The 22,638-nt window shown below is 43.4% G+C and overlaps 1 protein-coding gene across 4 annotated transcripts; it reads left to right on the top strand.

Annotated features, from left to right (window-relative positions):
- Positions 1-23: 23 nt before the first annotated feature.
- Positions 24-22,043, top strand: AREL1 (apoptosis resistant E3 ubiquitin protein ligase 1). Of its 4 annotated transcripts, XM_042862913.1 has the most exons (20): positions 24-87; positions 3,343-3,602; positions 4,710-4,769; positions 5,412-5,638; positions 7,207-7,444; positions 8,389-8,558; positions 8,639-8,819; positions 9,880-10,127; positions 11,784-11,861; positions 12,736-12,877; positions 13,265-13,386; positions 15,111-15,186; positions 15,548-15,657; positions 16,504-16,683; positions 16,842-16,967; positions 17,159-17,288; positions 17,376-17,434; positions 17,613-17,702; positions 18,583-18,758; positions 18,937-22,043. In XM_042862913.1, exons 3-20 carry the CDS (start codon positions 4,754-4,756, stop codon positions 19,037-19,039), a joined length of 2,472 nt encoding a protein of 823 aa, XP_042718847.1. In that variant the 5' UTR covers positions 24-87; positions 3,343-3,602; positions 4,710-4,753; the 3' UTR covers positions 19,040-22,043. The 4 variants fall into 4 exon arrangements, with proteins under 4 accessions (XP_042718847.1, XP_042718837.1, XP_042718856.1 ...); XM_042862903.1 differs by lacking the exons at positions 24-87; positions 4,710-4,769; positions 5,412-5,638 and having other exon boundaries at positions 3,503-3,602; XM_042862922.1 differs by lacking the exons at positions 24-87; positions 3,343-3,602; positions 4,710-4,769; positions 7,207-7,444 and having other exon boundaries at positions 5,553-5,638.
- Positions 22,044-22,638: the final 595 nt, after the last annotated feature.

The following is a 22,638-nucleotide window of genomic DNA, read 5'->3' as shown; positions in this document are numbered from 1 at the left end:
CCCGCCCCCCGAGAGGACCGGGACTTACGTCACTTCCGGCCGCCGGCAAGGGGCATCGGTTTCGCGGCTCTGTCAGGGGGGTGTTCGGTAAGGGTGCTGCCGGTCTGGGAGCGGGGTGAGGCGAGGCGAGGTGAGTGGCACCGCAGTGCGTAGGGGATGGCACATCGGGCTCGGGGCCGCGAGCGCTGAACTCGGCTTGCTGCGGCCGCTTCGCTTCTCGCTCGCTGCTGCCACAGCCGAGTTCGGGGCTGCCTCTTTGAGCCGGGGGCCTCCCGAGGCCCGGAGCCACTTCTGTTTGCGGTGACGGGCACTGGGCTGAGCGGAGGAGCAGAGGATGCAGCTCTTTAATAAGCTCGCTGGGCTGACGTGTGCTGGGAAACGGCGCCGTGCTGGAGGTGCTGTGCTGATGGGCTTCGAGGAGAGCAGAGGGGATGTTGATACCTGTGCTTCTTTGGAGGGTCTGTGGCCCTCAGTCTTACTAAGCTGTGCTTTCTGCTGGCGGTGCGACTTGATCTGTAACAGCCCTCCTGCACGGGGAAGGAAATGCTTCTGATGTTCTTGCACTTGGGTTCTGGTGCCCTGTGCACGAGGAGTGAGGCAGGACTTGTGGCTCTTGTCTTCACTGTGGGTTTTTCTGAGGTTACTGAAACCTGTAGGTATCTCCTAAATGTGGCCAGCTTTGCTTGACTTGCTGGTCACCAAATCAGCTCTGCAGCACCAATGTACTGCATGAGAGATTCGTCCCGGCCCAGGGGAAGGGGCACACTACAGGAGGGCCCTGCAAAGCAGCACCTGCTTGGCCTGGGGAAAACAGCTTGCTGTCCTTGTGGTCGTTCACCTGCTGTGGAAAGTCCTTGGGTAGCTGACTGAGGTTTCCCTATACTATCTTATTTTATATTATTTTATGTTGCATGTATTTCTTTGGAATTGCATGTAAATGCATGTGTGATAAATGCTGGCTATGAACAGAGAAGGGCAGATTTGTGTTGCGGATACCTTTGTCACTGCTGTGGCTTTTGTCCTTGAGGGCTGAGTGTGCTCTGTGCCTTTTGAGCTGACTCTTCAGTCTTCCATGAGTGTATTTTAAAGCCAAGTTTCTGTGTGTCCTTCTGTGCATACTTTAATTAATGTAAAAAAATACTGCACCTTCTTGGTTGAAGGAGAATTGTCTTGTGTGTGGTGTGTGTGGCATGAGACACAGTGGGTGCTGGTGGTGGATGTTTGCATGCATGGATGGGGATGTTCTGCTCAGAGGTGTGAAATTCTGTCTTAATGATTCTGGAGCGATACCAAATTACAGAAAGGCTTTTAAACCATTTTTAAATCCCAGCTGGCCCTGTAGCTGCAGCCATGTGAATGTGGCATCGTTGTTATAGCTCCTATGCATGGATATATTGGTGCTGCTTCCTGGAGCTCTGTCTTGTGTTCCCTTGGCTTTACAGCAGCAGTAATGCAAACAAAATTTATTCTTGTTACTGGTCTTGTTTTCCATTCTGCCATGAGAGAGGCAATGGCACTAATGTTTATCTTATGATTCCTGGCTGTCTATCCTAATTGTGCAAAGACTTCTTGAAGCGAACTACAGTGAAGCTTTTATTGATTCCCCATTTTCCATGCAGGTGGCAGGAGACCATTGTCTGCTGTGTCTTTAAATTCAGACCACTGGGACCTGTGGGTCAATTCAGCATTTCTCAGCCTAGTTATGATGGCACCTTATATTGCTGCTTTTATGAATTAGATTCCCAGATTGTTAGCTGGCAGTTTTTAGCACTGGTACTGTTTTAATTTAGCTGTGTATGCTGCAGCTTATTTTGAATACTAGCTACTCACAGGTAGGAACTTTACCCAAGGAGCATCCTTAAAGCTGCTGCTGGCATGTGTGCTCCAGGGAAGCCAACTGTGCCATGGCTGTTTCATCTCTGCTGGTTGCCCGGCTTGGCGCCTTGCCTGCCACTTCATGTGGAGATGATAGGATGAGAAGTAGCTGTGCTGACTGAAGGCAATGGCTTGTAGATGCAGGGGATCATCCTGAAGTTCTGCAATCCCAACCAAGAGGATTTTGTTGTCTTCAGATACACCTGTAGTTGGAATTACAGCTCTTTCTCTCCTTTCTGTAGAGAGGCTGTTACTTGCGGTGTGTTCTACAGAAAGGAGTTACGGGCTGAGAGTAGTATGGGTAGATGAACCAGTGGTGTCAGTTTGATGCTTTTTGGTGACCCAAAAAAGCAGGTTCTGTAAGATGCTGGGAGGGGATCTCACAGATTCCAAAGCATTGATAACTTTCTGTGAAATTCTGCAGCTGTGCAGGGAGGAATGCATCCCTTTCACTGCCAATCCACTAAGGGGCAGTTTCAAGCAGGCTTTTGTAGCACACAGGCAAGCACTGAAGACTCTGTACTTCGATGTTATCCTGGAGATATACTGTGAAATAACTTAAACATCAAAGAAATTGCTAATCTGTGATTCTTAATATACAGAGATAAGAGTTTATAGACCTGAAACATTATTTAAGGGGAAAATTTAAGAGCTTATGCCCCCGGGGACTGCAACGCTGTTCACTCAACCAGAGAGAAGAAAATAGCAGTGTGGGTGGGACTCTCCCTGAGATGTGGGGGAAGAGAAGGCAGCGAGAGTCTTACTTTTGCAGCACAATCAAAAACTTACCCATTGTTTTGCCAGTGAGTTAGAAAGCTTAGAGCCTGAGTGGAAGTGTGCAGAAGCAGTTGGCTTTTGATTATTGGGGTGGAGGGAAATAAGAGACATATGTTCATGCTGTTGGATTTTACTTTTCTATTACTTTATTATTTTTATTATTATTATTATTTATTATTTAGTTTATATTATTTTCATTATTAAAATCTGAATTCTGACAGTAAACTGTGATTTAGGGGACAGTGCTGCCGAAACTGAAATGCCTTATGAACTTGTTTTCTGAACCCTTAAAACATCAGCAAAAATTAGTTTGGGATAGCATAAAGTGTCCTGTGGCACGTGAAGGCTTGGAGCCATAACTGGCTCCCTGTGCTTTGAGTAACTCAGAGCTTCTTGGCTGCTCTGGGAAACTCATGAGCCCGATGAAACCTATGGAGGCAGGTTATTTATTTGCTTTTACTTCTGTCTTGAACTTTCCAGTTTAACAGATCATGTGGAATGAGAGTGTTATGTGGAGACTGAGAATATGTTGAAGCCAAGAGCTTCACTGACTGTGGTATCTTCATAGGATTGCTTCTGTGGATTTGACATCTAGTGATACTCGTGCAGTGCACCTCTCACCTGTTTGCACTTGCTAGACTTGTTGTCAGCAATGGAAAGATCTAACTTTACTTTTTCTTCATTTTCCAGGGAGGCTAGCAAAACAGGCTACAGGGAGCTGTGCTTCAGGGCAACCTTTTTCCGCAAAGAAGAAGAGATTGCTGTGCTCAGGTCCTCACCTTTGAGCAGTTTTTCCTGTGATGCAAGTTCCAGGAGTTCCATTTTCTGTGACAGTCTTTTTTATGGCCTCTTTGTGCTGACATTTGCCCCACTGTTGGGCATAAGGAGGAAGGATGCTGAAGAATGGGTACCACCCTTTTGGTTTTTAGAACATGGGCAGTTGCATAAAGGTAAGCTGTTTAGCCAGGGGGATGGAGTGTATGTGGGGGGCATTTGCTGGGCTGGAAAATGATGGCCGTTGTTGTGGCCCAGGGGGATATATGCCTCATTTAAGCCTTCTGCATGCTGGTGTCCATTGCTGCTGCTGTTGAGATGACTGCTGAATAACTCCCCCTTTGTGTGTATATTCTTTTTTCTTTAAAGACAGTTTGAATGCACAATGTAGCTTCTCACTAACTGAATGGTGACTTGGTGAGCTATATTGGATGCATTAGTGTATGCCAAGTTGTTTGTCTGATTGTCACACACATTCGCTGCTACTGCTTGTTCCATCTGTCAGCTGTGTCTTATCAACCATGAACATGTTGTTCAGGGTGTAGTCTTTTTACTACATGTTTGTTTAGCACCTCCCTCAGTGAGAATTTAATTTTAGATTGGTGACTCTGAAAATTGCTGTTATCTTAAGTGTGCAAAAATCAAGGTTTTAGCTTGTGAGTTGATCAGCAAGAGTTTTTGCTTTTCAGAAGTGAGTACACAGAGGTGGACAGTTTTTTTTCTACTTTCTACAGTACAGGCACAAGGCAGGAAAAAAAATAATGGATTCATCCCTGCCCTAGGAGGATTTTTTGTTCTCAATCGATCAGAATGGTCTGGTCCACATCCTTTTTATTCCACAGGCTTTCTTCTAAAGTTGCTGGTTGAGAGTCAGTTTCTGTCCATTTTGGTGTTGGCTCTGTTATATGCTTTCATGGTAGTTTGGAAGTTAACTTCATGACTCGATTCCTCTAGGTTTGAGATTTCCAATGAGCGGCTTTCAGATATTTTTGTTGAAATCCTGCAAAATTAGCTCATGCTTCAGTACTGCAAACCCACTGTTTGTTTTTTGAGGATAATACAGGTCCTTTTGGGTCCCTGAATCAGAACAGCTATCTGTGATGGTGCAAGAACTATTCCTTTTAGCACGTTGTTTGTATATTTCAGTCTTATGGAATAATGCCTTAAAGATATCCTTGGAGAGGAAGATAGATGATAGGTGTTTGAGGAATCATAAACTAAATTTGGGCCAGTGTATGTGAGGAAGAGGTATTGGTCTGGACTTGGCCTATTTTGTGTTCTAGATGCAGCTGTGATCCTCGGCTTTGTGTCTCACCGAAGGGACCTGATGTTTTACATTATTGGTAAGTGAAGGAAAGGCTGCCACTGTGTTTGTTGACCTCTCCATAGGCATTAGAGGAATTTACTGAAAGCCTTTGATTTCGTGTTAGAGTCTACCTAACAAACATGAAGTTATTGTCACCCTGCACTGTGCCCTCCATTTGGCAGACTTACCCCTTTACCATTCTTCTCGTTTCCAAAGTTCTTCCATTGACCTCACTCCTAAGCCATGCCCTTACTTTTTCTCTTCAGAACTAGTGTAGGGTTGTTGCCTCCATGATGCTTCTTAATCCAGGCTTAATGTGATGTGCAGGGTTTGTGTGGCTATCTACTGTTTTCCTTAAAGAAATCTCTGTAGTTCTAATTTGCAACTCAGAGAGAATTTCGTGTTTTTGCTGGCCATGCCTGAGACTCCGTACCACCTTTGCTTATTTCTCCTCCACTTGCAATCATTTGCAGTGTTTTAAGGGATGTGTTGTTTTCTAACCTAACTTCTAGCATAACACAATCCGTAAATGTTTGCACAATAACTTCTGCCTTAAACAACTAATTTGCAGTTGAGTAGAATGTCATTAATAAAAGGCATCTTGGGATAGCGAGGATGTGGCTTCGGTGCTTGATTCATCATGCTACTGCAACTACCATCTGTTTTCTCCTTGCTGCAGGTGGGATCACAGTATCTGTGGTAGCCTTCTTCTTCACCATTAAGTTCCTCTTTGAGCTTGCCGCACGTATAGTCAGCTTCCTTCAGCATGAGGACCGGGAACGCCGAGGGGAGCGAACTATTTATGACTACGTGCGAGGCAACTACCTGGATCCCCGGTCCTGCAAGATCTCCTGGGATTGGAAGGAGCCCCATGAGGTGGGCCATAGCATGGCCTTCCGAGTGCACGTAAGGGAGTATTTCTGTTTCCAAACATCTCTGGGGTGGGGACGTAGGTCTGAGTTAGGGATGAGCTCTTCAAATGCTTTTTTTTTTTTCCTCCTTTCTAATTGGGACCAACTTAGGAGTAGGAAAGCTAGCTGTTCTTGTATTCTCCCCTATTAATGTATTACAGAACTCAGTAAGTGCATATCCAAAGGTTGCTCTCCTATAAAACCTGATCACAATCTCTGTAGGATCCTCAAAATAATTAGAGGAGATCAGGCTTTTCCTGCTTCTGCTTCCTTTGCTGGGAAATGAGTGGGCTGAGCCTTGCCTTCAGCAGACTTGGTCATTTGTATCTTTTGGTCATGCAGCTGAAGCCAGGAGCATGACACTGAGCATTTTAGCAACCCTAGAGCTGTAAGGCCTCGTGGCTTCTCCCCATACTGTTAGAAGGGTTATTCCAAAAACTGAGTGTTATTCTTTTTGATCTGGAAAAGCTTGCCAAGGTCTCTGGTTTTCCCCCTACTCCTGAAAGGTCAAGTTTAGGTGAATGGGTCAAGAATACAATTGAGATTCATGAGGGGCCTGAACACTGAGGGTCTGGAGCTATGTGAGGATCATTTGAGCAGGTTTTGTTGAGCTCCTGTGCATTCCACCCCACCCAGCCAGAAAGGTATCAAAGTAAGAAGAAAGTTTCAATTATGATACCATTTTGAGGTGAGGAAAACCGTTTTACTTGATGGTAAATGAGAAGGGGTTCTAACACCAGAACAGGGAATTAGAAAAGCTAGAAGGGACTTGTTCTGTTCTTGCTATTTAAATTTACTCCCTTCACCTCACTGACTCATTCATAGCAGCTCCAGCAACCTGCTTGTGCATGCCATGCTTGTCTCACATTTGCTTAGTCGTTTATTCATCAACAGTAGCTGTTGCAAGCACTGGTTACTTTCCCTGTCAGCCCATACACATACTACTTCAGGCCCTGTACTGTTTAGAAGCAGGGAATAATGGTAACTTTTTGCTGACTGGAGACTGCTGACAGCAGGCAGGATCTAATCTACAGGCTTCTAAAATTACCTTCTAAAATTGGACAACTGCTGCGATGGAACTGGCTGTATCTGTGTTGTTTTCGTGCCAATGCTTCTTATCTGCGTGGATTCAGTCAACTCCTTTGATCAGCATCTTCTGCATGGTATTCTATGCAAACTTGAGGAGAGTTTAGCTGAGCACAGATGGTCTGCTTGTTTCTCTGAAAGGACATAGCTTTGCCTTTTTTCCTTGGGTAGTGGATTCTCTTGGTTTCTGTTCTGATACAGACTAACATCGCAGAGAAGAAATGCCCAGAGGCATTTACTTTTTGGGTCACTCATGTGAACCCCAGCTAAAAAGAGAATGTGGTTTTTCGACGCCCACTTGTGCCCTGTTTGTTTGGGAGAACACAGCCTGTGTGTTAGAGCTGTCTGTTCGTTTTTGTCTCCTATGCTGAGCTGGGGTTCTTATGCTTGTTTCCCCCGGTTGCAAAGCAACTTGCTTTCTGTCTCTCTGTGCACTGCATATTTTTGCTGACCTGAATTTCTCCATTTCCCATGCAGTTATTCTATAAGAATGGGCAGCCCTTCCCTGCTCACCGGCCTCTGGGGCTGCGAGTTCACATCTGCCATGTGGCACTAGCAATTGATATTCCTGTAACCCAGGAAGTTCTTCAGGAGCCTAATTCCAATGTGGTGAAAGTGGCCTTCACTGTGCGCAGGGCTGGGAGATATGAGATCTCTATAAAACTCGGTGGCTTGAATGTGGCCTACAGCCCCTACTACAAGGTGTTTCAGCCAGGTAAGGTCTAGGTAGCTCTGTAATGATTCAAAAAGTAGGATGTGGAATTATTGAAAGGAATTAGGTGTACATATTTCCAAATAAAATAGGTGGCTGGGAAAGGGTTACCTTTCACGATTTTCCTCTAGCCATGTATAAATCCCAGCAACAGACCTGTGATTAAAACATACTTTCTACTACTAGAACGTGGCAAAACAGAAACTGCCTTGCAGAATAAGTCACTAATTCTTAAGCTCTCTAACCATTTGTGGCATATTCTCAATTCTGTAATAAATTCTTTGTGATCTGTCTAGCAGCCAGAGAATGTTTTTTGCAAAGGTATCCTGTACTGATAATGCTGCTGAAAATATTCCCTTGATTTGATTCCTTTCCTTTTTTGAATATTCCACACTATTTCTCTGAGCTGCTTCTTTTTTACGCTTTTAATTTTTTTCTACTTTTGCTTTTTGAACTCCATCAGAATCTTTTATATTTCATGCGCATTTTCACTGAAAGTTTCTCTGCTAAGTTGCATTATAAATAGATAGAAAGCTTGCTAAGATGACCCCTTAGAAAGAGGGAGCTCAGATTTAATTCAGATACCCTTCAGGATTAATTTTGTTTGGTAAACTGAGTTTGCAGGTTTCCTTGGATGCCAGCTGACTTGTGCTTTGTAACTGCAGTGTGGGCAAGCTTCTGAGCTGAAGGTCAGAATGAAGAAAAGGGCATTCTTTGGAGGGCTGGTGACTGATTGGGTTTCCTTTATTGGTACTGAGATTCTAATCCAAGGTGTCTCCATTGCCTCATGCTATGCATTTCAGTGATCAGATTCTTTGTTTTTTTGAGTCTAAGGACATAAAATCTTTTGAGAGCTTTATCAGTTTTCAAGTGGATTGTGCCCCTAGTTGCTTTTTCTTTGTAGCAGCACCTGGCATTCTGACTCTACGCTGTTTTTTCTACCCCAGGGATGGTGGTTCCCTCCAAAACCAAAATTGTTTGCCATTTCTCCACTCTGGTGCTGACCTGTGGGCAGCAGCACACCCTGCAGATAGTTCCCAGAGATGAGTATGACAATCCTACCAGCAATTCTGTGTCCCTTATTGATGAGCACAATTACAGTCTCTCCATCCATGAGGTGAGTGCAGCTTTATCCCTTGCCAATTCATTTCACGTGAACAAGAGAGAGTTGTCCTCTGTTTTGTGTTTTCTGTTTAGCTGGGTCCTGAAGAAGAAGAGAACTCTGACGTTGTGTTTGAGAAATCTGTGGTATCCAACCGGCAGACTTGCCAAGTGTTCTTCCGATTCACCTTGCACTGTAGGGGGTGTTTCCATGCCTGCATCTCCTACCAGAACCAGCCCATAAGTAATGGTGATTTTGACATCATTGTTCTAAGTGGTGAGTAAAGAGCTGCGCAGTGTTTATTCTCCGAGTGCCCCACTGCAGAATGCTACATGCAGTCTTGTAGCAAAGTTAAACATAACATTCCTGCAGGCAAGCCATGCTTAGTTGCTCAAGGAATACCTATTCTTTTTAAAAATGCTAAGCTAAATGAATTTGTTGCTGACAAGGGAGATCTTGGAAGAGTGATGTTCTCTGTACCTTCAGATAAAACAACGTGTGTCCTCTTGCAGGTCTCATGAGATTTACCTCTGAAATTAGGCAACTTTTATTGCTTCCTACTCTTTTGCATCTGAGCCATACAGCGAGCTGGCTGTGTATTGTATACTGAGCTGTAGCGATGAAGATCACTATATGAAACCTTGTGCTTTGGCTGTTTCTTGAAGTATTTGGCTATTTTCTTAAAGAAACAACCAACCAAAATAATAATAATAATAATAATAAAAAAAAAAAATCCAAAGACTAGTAACAATCTGAAGCCAGGGAGGGCAAGATGCTACCTTGAAACTCTTACATCCTGTTCCTGGTTTCACTTTAGTAACTTCATGTCACCAGGTTTTTTCTGGATGTTAGCTTTCTGGTTTTTTTGTTTGTTTGTTTGTTTCTTTCTTTCTTTTTGTTTTGTTTTCCTTTTAATCTGACTACCTTAAGGCTGACTAATTTGTCATTGTATAATCAATGAATATTAAGATGTTATAATTACAAAATAAACAAGAGAGTTAGGCAAAGCAGATAATGATAACAAAAAAAAAAAAAAAAAAAAGATAGAAAGCTTACCCCTATCCTGGGCTCACTTACAGAACTCCAGCAGAGCAGATCTCCAGAAGAGATCCTTCCCCACTGGTAGCCAGCTCTAAAATAGGTCTAGGAATAAACCTATTTAATAGGAATTGCCTTCACCTGTGCTCCTCTGGCTGACTCACTGCTTGCCTCAGGTGATCAGTCAGAGGTTCAGGCTGTGACTTAGCAGTTCCCATGCAGTCATGTTCTATGGATTATCTATTTTTTGGTTCTGGGCTGCACTAAGATTTACACAACCCTTATTCACTTCCTTTAGAGAATGAGAAGAACATCGTAGAACGCAATGTCTCCACCTCGGGTGTCAGTATTTACTTTGAGGCTTACCTTTATGAAGCTTCTAATTACACCAACACCCAGTGGCACCTTCCACCAACACATCTAAGCTCCTCCCAGCGCCGTCCTTCTACTGCCACTGAGGATGAAGATGAAGATTCTCCTTCTGACAGCCAAACTCCTGAGAAAGTGAAGAAACCTAAGAAAGTGTATTGCTATGTATCTCCTAAGGTAATGACCACAAAGATACCACTCTTAGGAACATTTATAGTACAAAATAACTAAACAGATTCCCTGTACCCTACCCTTCAATTTCAGATTTAGGTGCCTAAAATCTGGCTGAGAAAGTTTTGCCTGTGGATGGACAGCAAACGTAAAGCTCATGGCTGAGAACTTTGTGAAGCTTTGCGATTCTGTTTTTCTAAGTCTCATCAAAGCTTTATAGGAATTTTGTCACGGATTGTTCAGGAGACTTTGGCCTTTCCTTTGCTCTGGTCAGGTCAGACTAGCAATTCCGTTTGTCAGTTTCTAATGCCTCTAGACCTGAACTAAGACACTTATTAGGTTTTATGGCTTTATCCTTTTTCTTGACAGTTACTGAGAAAGTAAAAGAAAAAAAGTAGTCAGAGGATGAAGTGTGGATAAGTAGAAGGAAGAGAATTCCAACAAGTGAGAGAAAATGAGGATTCCCTTATTATAAGAATGTCAGCAGAAGCCATTATCCCTTCTTATTGCCTTCAAACTTTCAAGGAAGCTAGAAAGAAAATGCCACTGAATCTGCTAATAAGTTCACTTTGCAAATCTATTAATCTGAATGCATGCTGAAAAAATGCAGTGATGAGTATCGGTGTAAAAGGCTAATCAAGGAATTGTTTATCTAACAGGAGAGAACTGTTGCTAGAGATTTCTAGATCTCGACAGCATGCACCATGAAGAGCTGACTTTGGGAATGAGTTGCGGGCCCTTAGGAACTTTGAATCCTTTTATTCTTTGAGAGTCATTCTGGACTTCTGTAGACTTTTCTGTTGTGTTATTTGCTTAAGGGGTTCCCCAGAAGTGCGTACCAATGCAGGTTCTCTTCAGATGCCAAAGTTGGTGATGCATTTTCTGATGCTTGTATAACTGTATCCCTGGATTTCCCTATATATGCCTAGAGCATCTGTCCCATGTGATAGGTAACTGTGCTGTTATTTAAGATGTTCCTGTTCATATTTGCTCAGTTTCTGTTGTATAATTGCTCAGTGGAGAAATGCCACTCATCATTTTTTCTCCAGTTACTGCAGCTAGAGCAGTGCAAAGAATGATTTTGTTTTTCATCAAATGATGCTAAAATTTCATCTTAGCTTGCTCTTTGGAAGCTGACAGTTCCACAGTTAGCAGTTATTTGTTCAGCCAGATATGAACTGGAAAGAAGTTTTTCCCAAATCTCCTGGATTTAGCAATTACAAGTGCTTTTCCAAAATAGTTTGAAATGGTTGTCAAAATTAAGGGGGTAGTAGCAAGAGTTCTGGGAGGCAGAATGTGATTTATTTTTATTTTTTTTCCAGAACTTGTGTTACAATGTTGTCTTGAATTCAGCCTCTCAAGGGTACTTACATTAAGTACCCTGCGATTAGAGTGGTGATATTGTACTGAACACAATGGCTTATTGCTGTATAATTTGTATCTTACATGCCTTGTAAGTGTTCACGATCAACTCTTGCTAACAAGTTAAGCTTCTCTGTGCTGTTGCTAGTTTTAAAGGCTTTTAAGTATTGTACCAGAGAAAAGATGTCATCAGTGTGCAGAAGCCTGACCCTAGGACTGCTCTATTTCTCAAGCGTTTTGGGGAAGACCCCTTAATGATTGAGTGACCTTTAACACTTTATTTTCCTTGTGGTTACTTAGCAATTCTCAGTGAAAGAATTCTACCTGAAGATCATTCCATGGCGCCTTTTCACCTTTCGAGTATGTCCTGGTACAAAGGTGAGTCTCTCCTTGTGAGAAGTCCTTGTGAGTGAGAATCTGTTTTTCTCCCTTTTGGAGAGGAGGTTTTTCAGACACAGAGTGAAGCTTTGCTTTGTAAAATTCAGACTCTGGAATGCTGTCTCACTGCCTTAACTCTGCTGTTATTTGAGTAGGAACTAGTTCTGTTAGTCCTTCCTGCCTTTTGTCCCAGGTTGAGGCTAAAATCATGACTTCTCTTGCATTTTTATTGTTTTCCTCATAACTTTACTAGAATGCTGTGACTGTGTCCCCTGAAGCCTGTTGGCTAGGGAGCAAGCTTTGAAGCAGACTCCCAACTGGAGTCCAGATACTTGGAAGCAGTGTTCTTGTTGACTGCCTCTACATGAGTGGGCAGAGAAGATCTGAGAGTGCAGGTGGTCTTGTTCTGTCTGCTGAATGTGCTGTTGGAACACTTCTCCTATGAGGACATGCTGAGAGAGCTGGGGCTGTTCAGCCTGGGGAAGGCTCTGTGGTGACCTGGTGGTGGCCTTTCAGTATCTATGGGGAAAAAATGGGACAGACTCTTTAGCAGGGTCTGTGGTAATAGAACAGGGGGAAATGATTTCGACCTCAAAGAGGGTAGATTTAGGTTAGATATAAGGAAAACATCTTTTACAGTGAGTGTGGTGAGGCACTGGGACGGGTTGCCTGCTGATGTGGTCGATGCCCCATCCCTGGAGACTTTCAAAGTGAGGCTGGATAGGGCTGTGGGCCTGATCTAGCTATTCATGTCCCTGTTTGTTGCAGAGGAGCTTGAGTAGGTGGCCTTCAGAGGTCCCTTCCAACTCTTAATGGTTCTATGATTCTTTTATCTGCGTGATGCTTACCATTTCTTGCATCTTTTTGCTTCTAGTTTTCATATCTTGGTCCTGACCCTGTGCACAAACTACTGACACTGGTGGTAGATGATGGGATCCAACCCCCTGTGGAGCTCAGCTGCAAGGAGAGGAACATCTTGGCAGCCACTTTCATTCGCTCTCTGCATAAAAACATAGGTAAAAGGGTAGGGAGGTAGGTATAGTAGTTGGGAAGTTAGCAAAACTAGCAGACTCAAGTGCTTGGCAATGAAGAGTATCAGCACTGAATGAACTTTGAGAATGCAGTGATTCCTGCAGTCTCATACTCTGTTGCTGTTGGTGCTTTCAGTGAGTATATTTCATTGTGCCATGTGTTCCTATTCAGTTTGGCTTTCCTGTAATGCTCTTTTAAAGCACACTTGTATTTGAACGTTAGCAAGAATAACTGCAGACTAACTTTAGAGTTCTGTCCCAAATGTTGCTGTAACAAACTCTTGGACTGTAAAGCCGTTAGGCTTAGGAATGCCTTCTTACTGTTCCAAGCATTGACAGCTCAGACCTGACCCTAACTTTCGCTGTTCCTAGGAGGCTCAGAGACCTTCCAGGACAAAGTGAACTTTTTTCAACGAGAACTGCGTCAAGTGCATATGAAGAGACCTCATTCAAAGGTCACGCTGAAGGTCAGCCGTCACTCTCTTCTGGAGTCGGTGAGTGAGTGTAGAGGTCACCTCAGTCAGGTCCAGCACTTCTCCATCCTTTTTCTTCATCTCGATGCCTAAAGAAATCCAAACTGGCACTTATTAGGGCTGCCACACTAAAAATGATTAGTCCTTTTGCCCACTGGCAGATGCCAGTAGAAAGCTGGACGCTGGAAAAAGAAGAAAATCTTAAGGTAGCTCCTTTGTGTTCAGATGTTGTAACATGCTGTTGGATGCTGTGTTCTTCCTCTACAGCCAGTAAAATGTTGTCTGTTTCCTTAGTAATGAGGATACTTCAGCTCTGATTAAGGAAAAAAAAAAAAAAGTAAAATAGAGTAAAGCAGGCCCTGAGAAATGTCTCGCATAAATGCTTGCATGGCCTGTAAATGCAGGAATGCTGGTACTGTTGTCGTGATTTTTGGGGCTTGGGGCTCAGACAGAGACTGATCATTTGAATTGGATCTAGGGTCAGAACCTAAGAGTTCCCAAGTCCTTGCTTACTCTTTCTTCTATACAGCCATTCAGTGACGTGAGCTCTCACATCAAGTATGACTGAACTGCACACATGCATTGATGAGCTTGTAGCCATCAGATATTCTGTAGAGTCCTTGATTGAGTCTTCACTGAAGCTGATCTGATCTGACATATTCATATAATACATTTCTTAATTGACATTCTGAATACCATGTAAAGAGAGCAGGCAGTTATCCTGACTTATTGTTTCCATATGTCTCATAACAGAAATGTTATGAAGATGGAAAAGAACATTTCTGGAGAAAGCAGGACTGGCTGGGATATATTCAGTAAATCCATGTTTTGGATTATTTTTTGCACGTACAAGCTTGCGCTGTTTACAAGATTATGTTTCAGTTAATAGCGTGATACAGAATGGCATTAGTCATAGAAATGCTGTTAGAAGGATTTTTTCCTGCTATTTTTGGAATTCCTGCACCATCATTTGCACTGGTGTTACTGCCTAGTAAGACAAAATAAATTCAGTGCCATAATAATAAGTGTAAGTTCTAATGTACAAGGCTGGCAGGCATGAAAAATGTGACCAGCACTTATCCCAAATAATTGACTAGCATGGTGCCTAACCTGTTTGAAGATGGATTAAGCCAAGGCAAACCATATGGTTGAGGACTGCTAAATAATATTTTCCTTTAATTGAAATCCATAACTGGGACAAAAGAAGTTGTAGGCACCTGGAGGATTGCTACTTCTTTGCATTGTGAATTGCTTTAAGTATGAATTCAGTGAACCCTTCAAGCTATTTTCTAATGTTCTCTGAAAGATTCCTTTTTTGAATCTGACTCGTGGGCTGAAAGTGCTTTACAGAAATTGTTCCTACCCACAAGCATTTTAATACTTCAAACAATACTGCAGCCATGGGAGGGATATATCTGGGTTGTGCTAAGACTATTGTTTTTGAACCTCATACTGGTTTTAAGATGAGCTAGATCTGCATGGGTAGTGCTTCTCTTCCCTTAATAGAAAATGAGTAATTGACTTCTATGGCTTTCAACAAATAGGAATTAGACCTCAGGAGTTCCTAGTTCTCAGTTCTGTACTTTAAAGTACTGGACTGTGTTTCTTATGTTCTGTGTAGTTTCACTTGTCCATCCACATGTGCAGTATTGGTTACAGGATGCCAAGCAGTAACAGCTGCTGCTATTTTACATTTCTTTTCTTTTCTTTTTTTTTTTTTTTTTTTTTTTCTAATTTATTTGCAGTCTTTTAAAGCAACACGAAATTTTTCTGTTTCTGACTGGAGCAAAAACTTTGAAGTGGTTTTTCAAGATGAAGAAGGTGAGTTATCCTGTGACTTTGTTTGAGGAGGAAGTAGAATTCTTAGTCTGAAATTCTGGTTTCATGTAGTCTCTGTCCTTTGTGATTTTCTAGCTCTCACCTTCTCACGGATGTTGGTGAATTAACCTTCTGGTACTATCTGTCACCACTTCAGATAGATACCTGAGGCTTAAAGTAAAAATGTGTGTATCAGGACTCAGAGAACAGAACCTGGTGTTCTCGAGTCCCTGTTTACTGCTTTTACTGCTACAGAGAGCTGTTCATTGAGATTAGTTCTCTCATCAGGTAGTACTGAACTGCATGCATGAAACTCTTGAACTGATGACCTGTGGGTGACGTCTGAACTTGTTTTGTCTTATAGCTCTGGACTGGGGAGGTCCACGCAGAGAGTGGTTTGAGCTCATCTGTAAGGCATTATTTGATACCACCAGTCAACTCTTTACCCGCTTTAGTGATAACAACCAGGCTTTGGTGAGTCTGCAGTTTTCTGTACTGAATAGTCCAAGCTCTGCATTGGCATGCTGCTGCCTAAATAATGCTGCTGCTAAATTTAGTAAGAGGCATGCAGCCTTACCCATCCTTTAGGAGGCCTACCCAGACACTTTGTTGCCTTTCTCAAAGCTTTGCTTAATGATCTGAATCCACTGAAACATGAAAAGCTGGATGAAAAGCAGAGGGTAGTCACTGCCAGAGAATATAGGGACTCCAAGTGCACAATAACACGCATACAGTTTGAAGATAGGCCAGACAGCTTTGTTAACTATGATCATAGCAAGAGAGCATTTGAACAGTCAACAGGGCCAAGTACCTGCCTCTGGGATGGAAGAAGGAATCAAGCAGTGAATTCTTTGTTAATATGGAGAGATGGATCTTGGAGGACTCTGTAGGAATACCACGTCTGGTATTACCTTAGCTCAGACTGCTAGCTTTTGGTCAGAAAGAACAGAAGTTATTTCACTGGGACAAACTTAGCCAGTCCTCTCAAATCTTGAGTATCATTAATTCTACCACTATACCAGTCAGCAGGGAAGACTACATTTTTGGGAAAGAGTAGGTGTTGTCAGAGTGTCTAGATGTTTTATTAGGTCTGACTGTTTCAGATTCAATTTGTTCTCTCACACAGCCTCCGACCTGTGAATGTGAAACAATTGATGTTCTTCACAAATAGACTCAGGCATTTCATTTCTGTTGCTTGGCTCTGAGGGTATTACCCTGAAGTTTCTTGGGCACCTAGTGAGATGCAACTTAAACTTTATTCCTCATACCTACTAGCTGTGATAGCCTTGTCTGGTACTTCAGTATTTTATTTCTTTACAGGTGCATCCAAATCCAGGGCGTCCCACGTATGTACGACTCAAGCTGTATGAATTTGCAGGCCGCCTTGTAGGAAAGTGTCTTTATGAGTCATCACTGGGAGGTGCTTACAAACAACTGGTGCGAGCTCGTTTCACCCGATCCTTCCTGGCTCAGATCATAGGACTTCGTATGCATTACAAGGTAAAAAGCTTCCCAGCACTGTCTGAAGATGGGATCTGGGAAACAGATGAATGTTAGTGTGGTAGGAGCATGTTCAGAATCCTAGCTAGCAATATATGTAACTTTCAGAAAATCTCTCTTCTTTCTCATGTTCCTTCCTTCCTTTTTTTTCTACTCAGTATTTTGAAACGGATGATCCAGAGTTCTATAAATCAAAAGTTTGTTTCATACTGAACAATGACGTGAGTGAGATGGATTTGGTCTTTGCTGAAGAGAAATACAGTAGAACAGGACAATTGGAGAAGGTGAGAAAGGCAGTTCCTGAAGGTGGGACAGTTCAACCCCTTCTACCTGTACCAAGGGAGACCGAAAACTTTGTGCACCCTAGAAATAGACTTTGTGCTGGGCATTAGCCAGGGGTGTTTGTTCTGGTTGGGACTTCAGGCTTGGGGATTGCTGTTGGTCATGCTCATGTCAAGTGATCTTCTGTTTTCAGGTGGTTGAACTGGTGACAGGAGGGGCTCAAGTACCAGTAACAAATGAAAATAAAATATTTTATCTGAATCTGCTTGCACAGTACAGGCTGGCCAATCAGGTTAGAGAGGAGGTGGATCACTTCCTGAAAGGTAACACGCTGTCTGCTCCCCTCTCTTTTCTGCCTTCATGTCCCAAGGGCTAACACCTTCTTGCTCTTCTCTCCTCTCTTCTTCCAGGTCTTAATGAGTTAGTTCCTGAGAATCTACTGGCTATTTTTGATGAAAATGAGCTTGAGGTAATCACTGCCTTCCTAAGCATGTCTACCCTTACAGTGCCTCCTCTCTGACAAATGAAGAGACTTCTGATGTGGAATAATGTCAAAGTGTTTATTTTCTAAGGATTTATAATTTGGACAGTAGCTGTCGTCTTGTTTCCTGAGCTTCTGACTTTGACTGCCATCTCTTGCCTTTCAGCTGCTTATGTGTGGTACTGGAGATATCAGTGTCTGTGACTTCAAGGCACATGCAGTAGTGGTAGGAGGATCCTGGCACTTCCGAGAGAAGGTATGTGATAGGGTTTCTATCTCTTGTCTTCTGCTGTAGCTGGGATAACCAGTAACAGCAAACAAGTTAAACTGGAAACAGCTTTGCTTTCTTGGTTGGAAATTCAGCTTTCAGAAAGATGAACACAAGGATCTGAGTCAAGAACAATACTGCAAGTATTATGAAATAATGTTTAATCAAGTACAAGCAGGAAAAAATTAGCAGCAGCAGTCCTTTTACAAAAAGCCAACAATTTGCTAATTAAGAGCAGTTCAGCAGGGATTTGAGAGGAAGTGGTGGGAATTGTTGCTAGTGGGGATGCTTTAAGATCATGACTGCAGCCCATGTGGTGTGTTTGGAATTCAGTGCTACAGTAGACTACTAATGTAGTAGTCTAAATTTGTACCCTTCAAATCTTTCTAGTGGGAACAGTATAGGAATGTAAGCCCTTCATTTAGAAAAATAATGGAAACTTCCAAAACACCCAAGCAGAAGAGAGGTGAGAGTACAAGCTACTGTCTGTAAGCACTGGAATGGTTTCACCTTCCTGCAAAAGTAGCAGAGGATGTGAAAAAGCAAAAGATGAACATAGCACAAGAAGCAAACGAGCTTCTGTGTTGTAAACTTAGTTGGTTGTCTGTACAGGTATTTCTAAAAATAAAATCTGTGGGGAAAGCAGAGGTCTTTCTACCTTAAAGGAGTGAAGTAGTGGGTAGAAGTGTTGAGACATCTTTTAACTTAAAGGAACTATGTGATCCTTGTCTCATCCTGGTAACAGCAAATTGTTACTGTAATTAGAACATTAGGTTGTGAGATAAATTGCCTGATCTTCTTTGATCTGCTTACAGGCTTATCTGATTTGTTTACCTGACCTGGCTTTACCTTTACTGTTTCCCAACAGGTCATGAGGTGGTTTTGGACTGTGGTCTCCAGTTTCACACAGGAAGAGCTGGCTAGGCTGTTACAGTTCACAACTGGTTCATCCCAACTGCCTCCAGGAGGGTTTGCTGCACTTTGTCCATCTTTCCAGATCATTGCAGCTCCAACTCACAGTACTTTGCCGACAGCTCACACTTGGTAAACATCCTGGAGTGATAGGACTTCTGGCATTGTGCTTTGGGCATGATGCTGGCTATCTGTGATGTGTGTATTATACATAATTTGTGGGGCACTTGTGTTTACCCATCTAAAATCAGCTGATGGAGATTGCTCCTCTTCAATCTAATCTGAATGGGTTTTTTCTTTTGTCTTACAGTTTTAACCAGCTGTGCCTCCCTACGTATGACTCCTACGAAGAAGTGCACAAAATGCTGCAGCTAGCTATCAGTGAGGGTTGTGAAGGCTTTGGCATGCTGTGATTTCCCCTTTCCAGGAGGCCATTTGAACATCATTCTTCATGGCAAGAGCCAGGTTCAATCCCTTAGCTGTTCTCCTTCCCTTCACCTGGGCAATGGGGGCAGAGCAAAGACTCTGTATAAAGGAATTTGTCATCCAGTTGTCATGTGGCCTTTCTGTATCTCAAATATGTCATCAAGAGTTCATAGTTTTCCTTTCCTTCATTCTCCCTTTGGTTCAGTGTGAAACAGCAGAAGGAGTGTGGTGCATTTATCAAGGAGACACTGTGCAGGATTACCCTGCACACCCATCCATCTGTGAGATGACATTCATGAGCAGAAGTTGCAGTGAGGTGCAAACAACATGCTGAGCTGCCTTTATTGTAGCTCTCAGGGAAGAAGAGGGAAGGCCAGTGTAGAGCTCTGCTGGAAACCTGGCTCAAAGGAAGCCTTAGTACTTTCATGTCTTGGCTCAGCTCCCTCACTGATGCACCCCAACAGCTCATCTAGCTCAATCACTCAAGAAGGGTGCAGAGTGATTCCTTCTTTCAGCACCTGGCCCAGAAGAGTTTCTTGTTCTCCTCCATCTTGCTCTGGATACTCTTGTCTGTCACCTGTGCCACAGAGAAAAATGGGCAGTCTGCCTCACTGGAGGGGATAGCCCAAAGGGGAGAGCAGTCTCATCAGAGCACAAGTGCTGGCCCTGACAGTCATTCTGTACTACCTCCACCAGGGTCCAGCAGCAGAAGCGTCCTTCTCCAGCACCAGCTGGTAATGAGCCTTTGCAAATGAACTGGAAGAGGAATTTCTCCTCCACTGAATGTCTATGATAGCGATTAATGATGTTGCACAGGAAGCTGTCCCACGCCCTTGCCTTCTTTCTCCTTCCTCAGGAGAGGGGGCACGGGCACGACTGTGATCCCTTATTGCTGAGCACCAATGCCTATCCCACGTTCACCTTCAGGGGTATATATGTTATATAAGAACAGCGACAGGTCAGTAAGCAGCTACAATATACATTGGTCTTGTGTTTGTTCTTGGGGTGATGGCTCTGGGCACAATGCCGTACCTCCACCCCAGCATCCCCCAGGGTCTTGGCTTCTACCTCTGTTGTGCAGCAGTCTGAAGCTTCTCTTTCTTTACTGCATTTCAGGCAGGGTTTCCAGAGGGTTGTTGGTGCCTGGAGAGCAGCTGGCTTTCTGTCCTCCCAATCTTCCTGCCTGCTCTTTCTTGAGCTCTCCTTTCCTACTGCTCTATTCAGGGCTGCTGGCTTTCCAGCAAAAAATGCTAATTAGAACTTCATTCAAATGATCACTCAACAGCCTGCATGATAGTACATTGCACTCACCGCTGTATGACTTGTGGGGAGAGGAGTGGACAGACCAGCATGATTGGTTTGAGTTAAGTTGGCAGTTTCTTCAGCCCTTCTTAAGGAAAAAGAAGGAAAATGAGTCTGTGAATGCTTGTAGGTTCTTCAGTGAAGCAAACTTTTTGAAGATCTTTTAAGTGCTCAACAGTCTCTTAGTTCAGGTCAGGAGATGCAGGCATCCTGCATTGCTAATGCCTGCAATTTAAGCTTTCACTGGACTATGGAATGGCTGGATTTCTTCCAGAGTGAAGTCTCAAAGTGGCACCCCTGAGCTAACTTTAGAACACTGTATTAAATAAAAATTCACATCATCCTCCTTAGCCCTCTTTTATCCTCAAGCTGATCCAGGCATATTTCTGCACAGTATGGATTATTTTTTTCTTTAGATAAGTGTATGCTTTTTCAGTGTACCTTAGTTGAATTGACTGGGAACTTGTGGAAATGCTCTTCATCTAGAGGATGTTCTTAGTAAGTCAGCATCTTACCTATTCTTGGGCTGTGCAGAAAGAAACAAGCCATTTTGGTGCCAAAAACCAGCAAGCTGAGCGTTGAGTCTACTCAGGGGGATTTCTTTGCCTTGTGAATTCATTCTGCCACTGGCGCCAAGGTGCTAGGAGATTGCCAGCTTGAGAGATTGCCACCATTGCGCTCTGACAGATCACTGCAGTAGGATCTGAACTCCCTTTTCAGTGCAGGCTTCTTTTTGCAAGGTCCTGAGCTTTGGGTAGAAAATGCAGCGCTAGCTTTGTGCTGTGGATGGCTTCTGTGGCCGCTGCAGCTGTGGCTGTGTTCTCTGTGCCACCACTTCACTGCTTTCTCTAGGGACCGAGAGAAGGTGGCTTGTCTTAGCTCCTGTTTGTTGGGAGGTGAGCCTGGTGCTCTTCCCACATTCCAGCCTTGTCTTTCCAGCCTTGTAGCTATGGACCAGGTCTGCCAATGACATCTTCCTCAGGAATTCTCCCTTCTTCTACTGAGCTGGACTGCTTTACTCCAAGGACAAAGTAGCTGGACATTGGGCACTCTTCCTCTGCTGGAAGGAGCTCCTAAAATCCTAGTGCATTGCAGCCAGCATCCTATGCTTCTCAGAAGCTATACAGAGCCAAGGAATTTCTTCTTAACACAAGTGCAGGCGGAACTGTGGTGGGTGCAGGTACTCTTAGTCAAAGAAACCCATTTCCATTGTTGACACAGGCCCCCAGTTGGTTCCGTGTTCCTGGATCTGTCGCAGTGTTTCTAATCTCTAGCTTTATACTCTTTTCCAAAGTGTTCACTTTTTATGCTGCCCTTAACGCTGGCAGCAGGTACGCTCTGGTTACCTGTACTATGTGTTTCTTCTGACAGGCTTGTTATTTTCTTTTTCTCCTTATTTATTCCCAGTTTACTAGAGGCACTTACATAAAAAGTTTTAGGACCCTGGTGCCGTGTCAGACAGTTCCATGTTTCTTGAAGTAGCTTTGAAGTGCAGAGGGTCTGGCTTCAGCCTGCACCTGCAGACCATGTTGCATGTTTTTAGAAACCAGGAGCTGTGGATGATACAGATCAAATCCTAGTTCTCTCCGTTGAAGTTCTGGCAGAGCTCAGCCAAAATTTGGAAGCCTGTGGTTGTAGTAGCTGATTTTGTAAATAGTTTGTACAATAAATAAAATATTTTAAAAATGCTGCCTTCTCACTCTGTGTTCTTTCAGGGCTGGCAGAGGTAACCAAGCTGGTTAGTGCTGTCTATGGATGAGGAGCCACTTGGGGTCTCCCAATGTCTCTAGGGCCTAGTGGGAGGGGAGGGAAAGGGCAGGTCTCTACCTGTGGCTTGCAGGTGCCTGGCTGAACCCAGGAGCTGTGAGGTCCTAGAAGACTGCTCTGCTTCAGGGCTTGCAGCCTGTTGTGGGACTCCCAGAAAATGCACAGTAGTTGGTAAACCCAGAATGTATTGTAAAGAATCTGTAATGTGAGTCAAGAATGCAGTTGTTGCAATTAGTGGTTAACTCACTGTGTAGTACCTGACTTCTAAGCTACAGGTCCAGGCACTGCTCATGCTTCATTGTATTGTCCAAGAGGGTCTGCTGAAGTCAGGAAAGATAAGCTCTTTGAGACTTTTGTGTGTTTTTATGTTGTATGGTATGTTTCTATCCGGCAAACATCCTGCTGGATGACTTCAGCATGAAGTAGATACTAAAGTTTCTGCCCCTTACCTCAGGATGTGTATTTCCTGGCCACCAGTTTGCGTTGATGGTGTCTTGGAGAGGGAGCAGTGGCACTG

The sequence above is a fragment of the Lagopus leucura genome, unplaced genomic scaffold (assembly GCF_019238085.1).
Source record: "Lagopus leucura isolate 7727_CA_CO unplaced genomic scaffold, USGS_WTPT01 Super-Scaffold_1, whole genome shotgun sequence".
NCBI classification, from domain to species: domain Eukaryota; kingdom Metazoa; phylum Chordata; class Aves; order Galliformes; family Phasianidae; genus Lagopus; species Lagopus leucura.
This window is presented reverse-complemented; position numbering and strand designations above follow the sequence as displayed.

Excerpts from the sequence above, each read along its gene's own strand:
- AREL1 (XM_042862913.1), top strand. Across the intron at positions 13,387-15,110 it reads GTCACTCTCTTCTGGAGTCG|TCTTTTAAAGCAACACGAAA; the intron begins GTGAGTGAGTGT and ends ATTTATTTGCAG. Across the intron at positions 16,684-16,841 it reads GACTTCGTATGCATTACAAG|TATTTTGAAACGGATGATCC; the intron begins GTAAAAAGCTTC and ends TTTTCTACTCAG.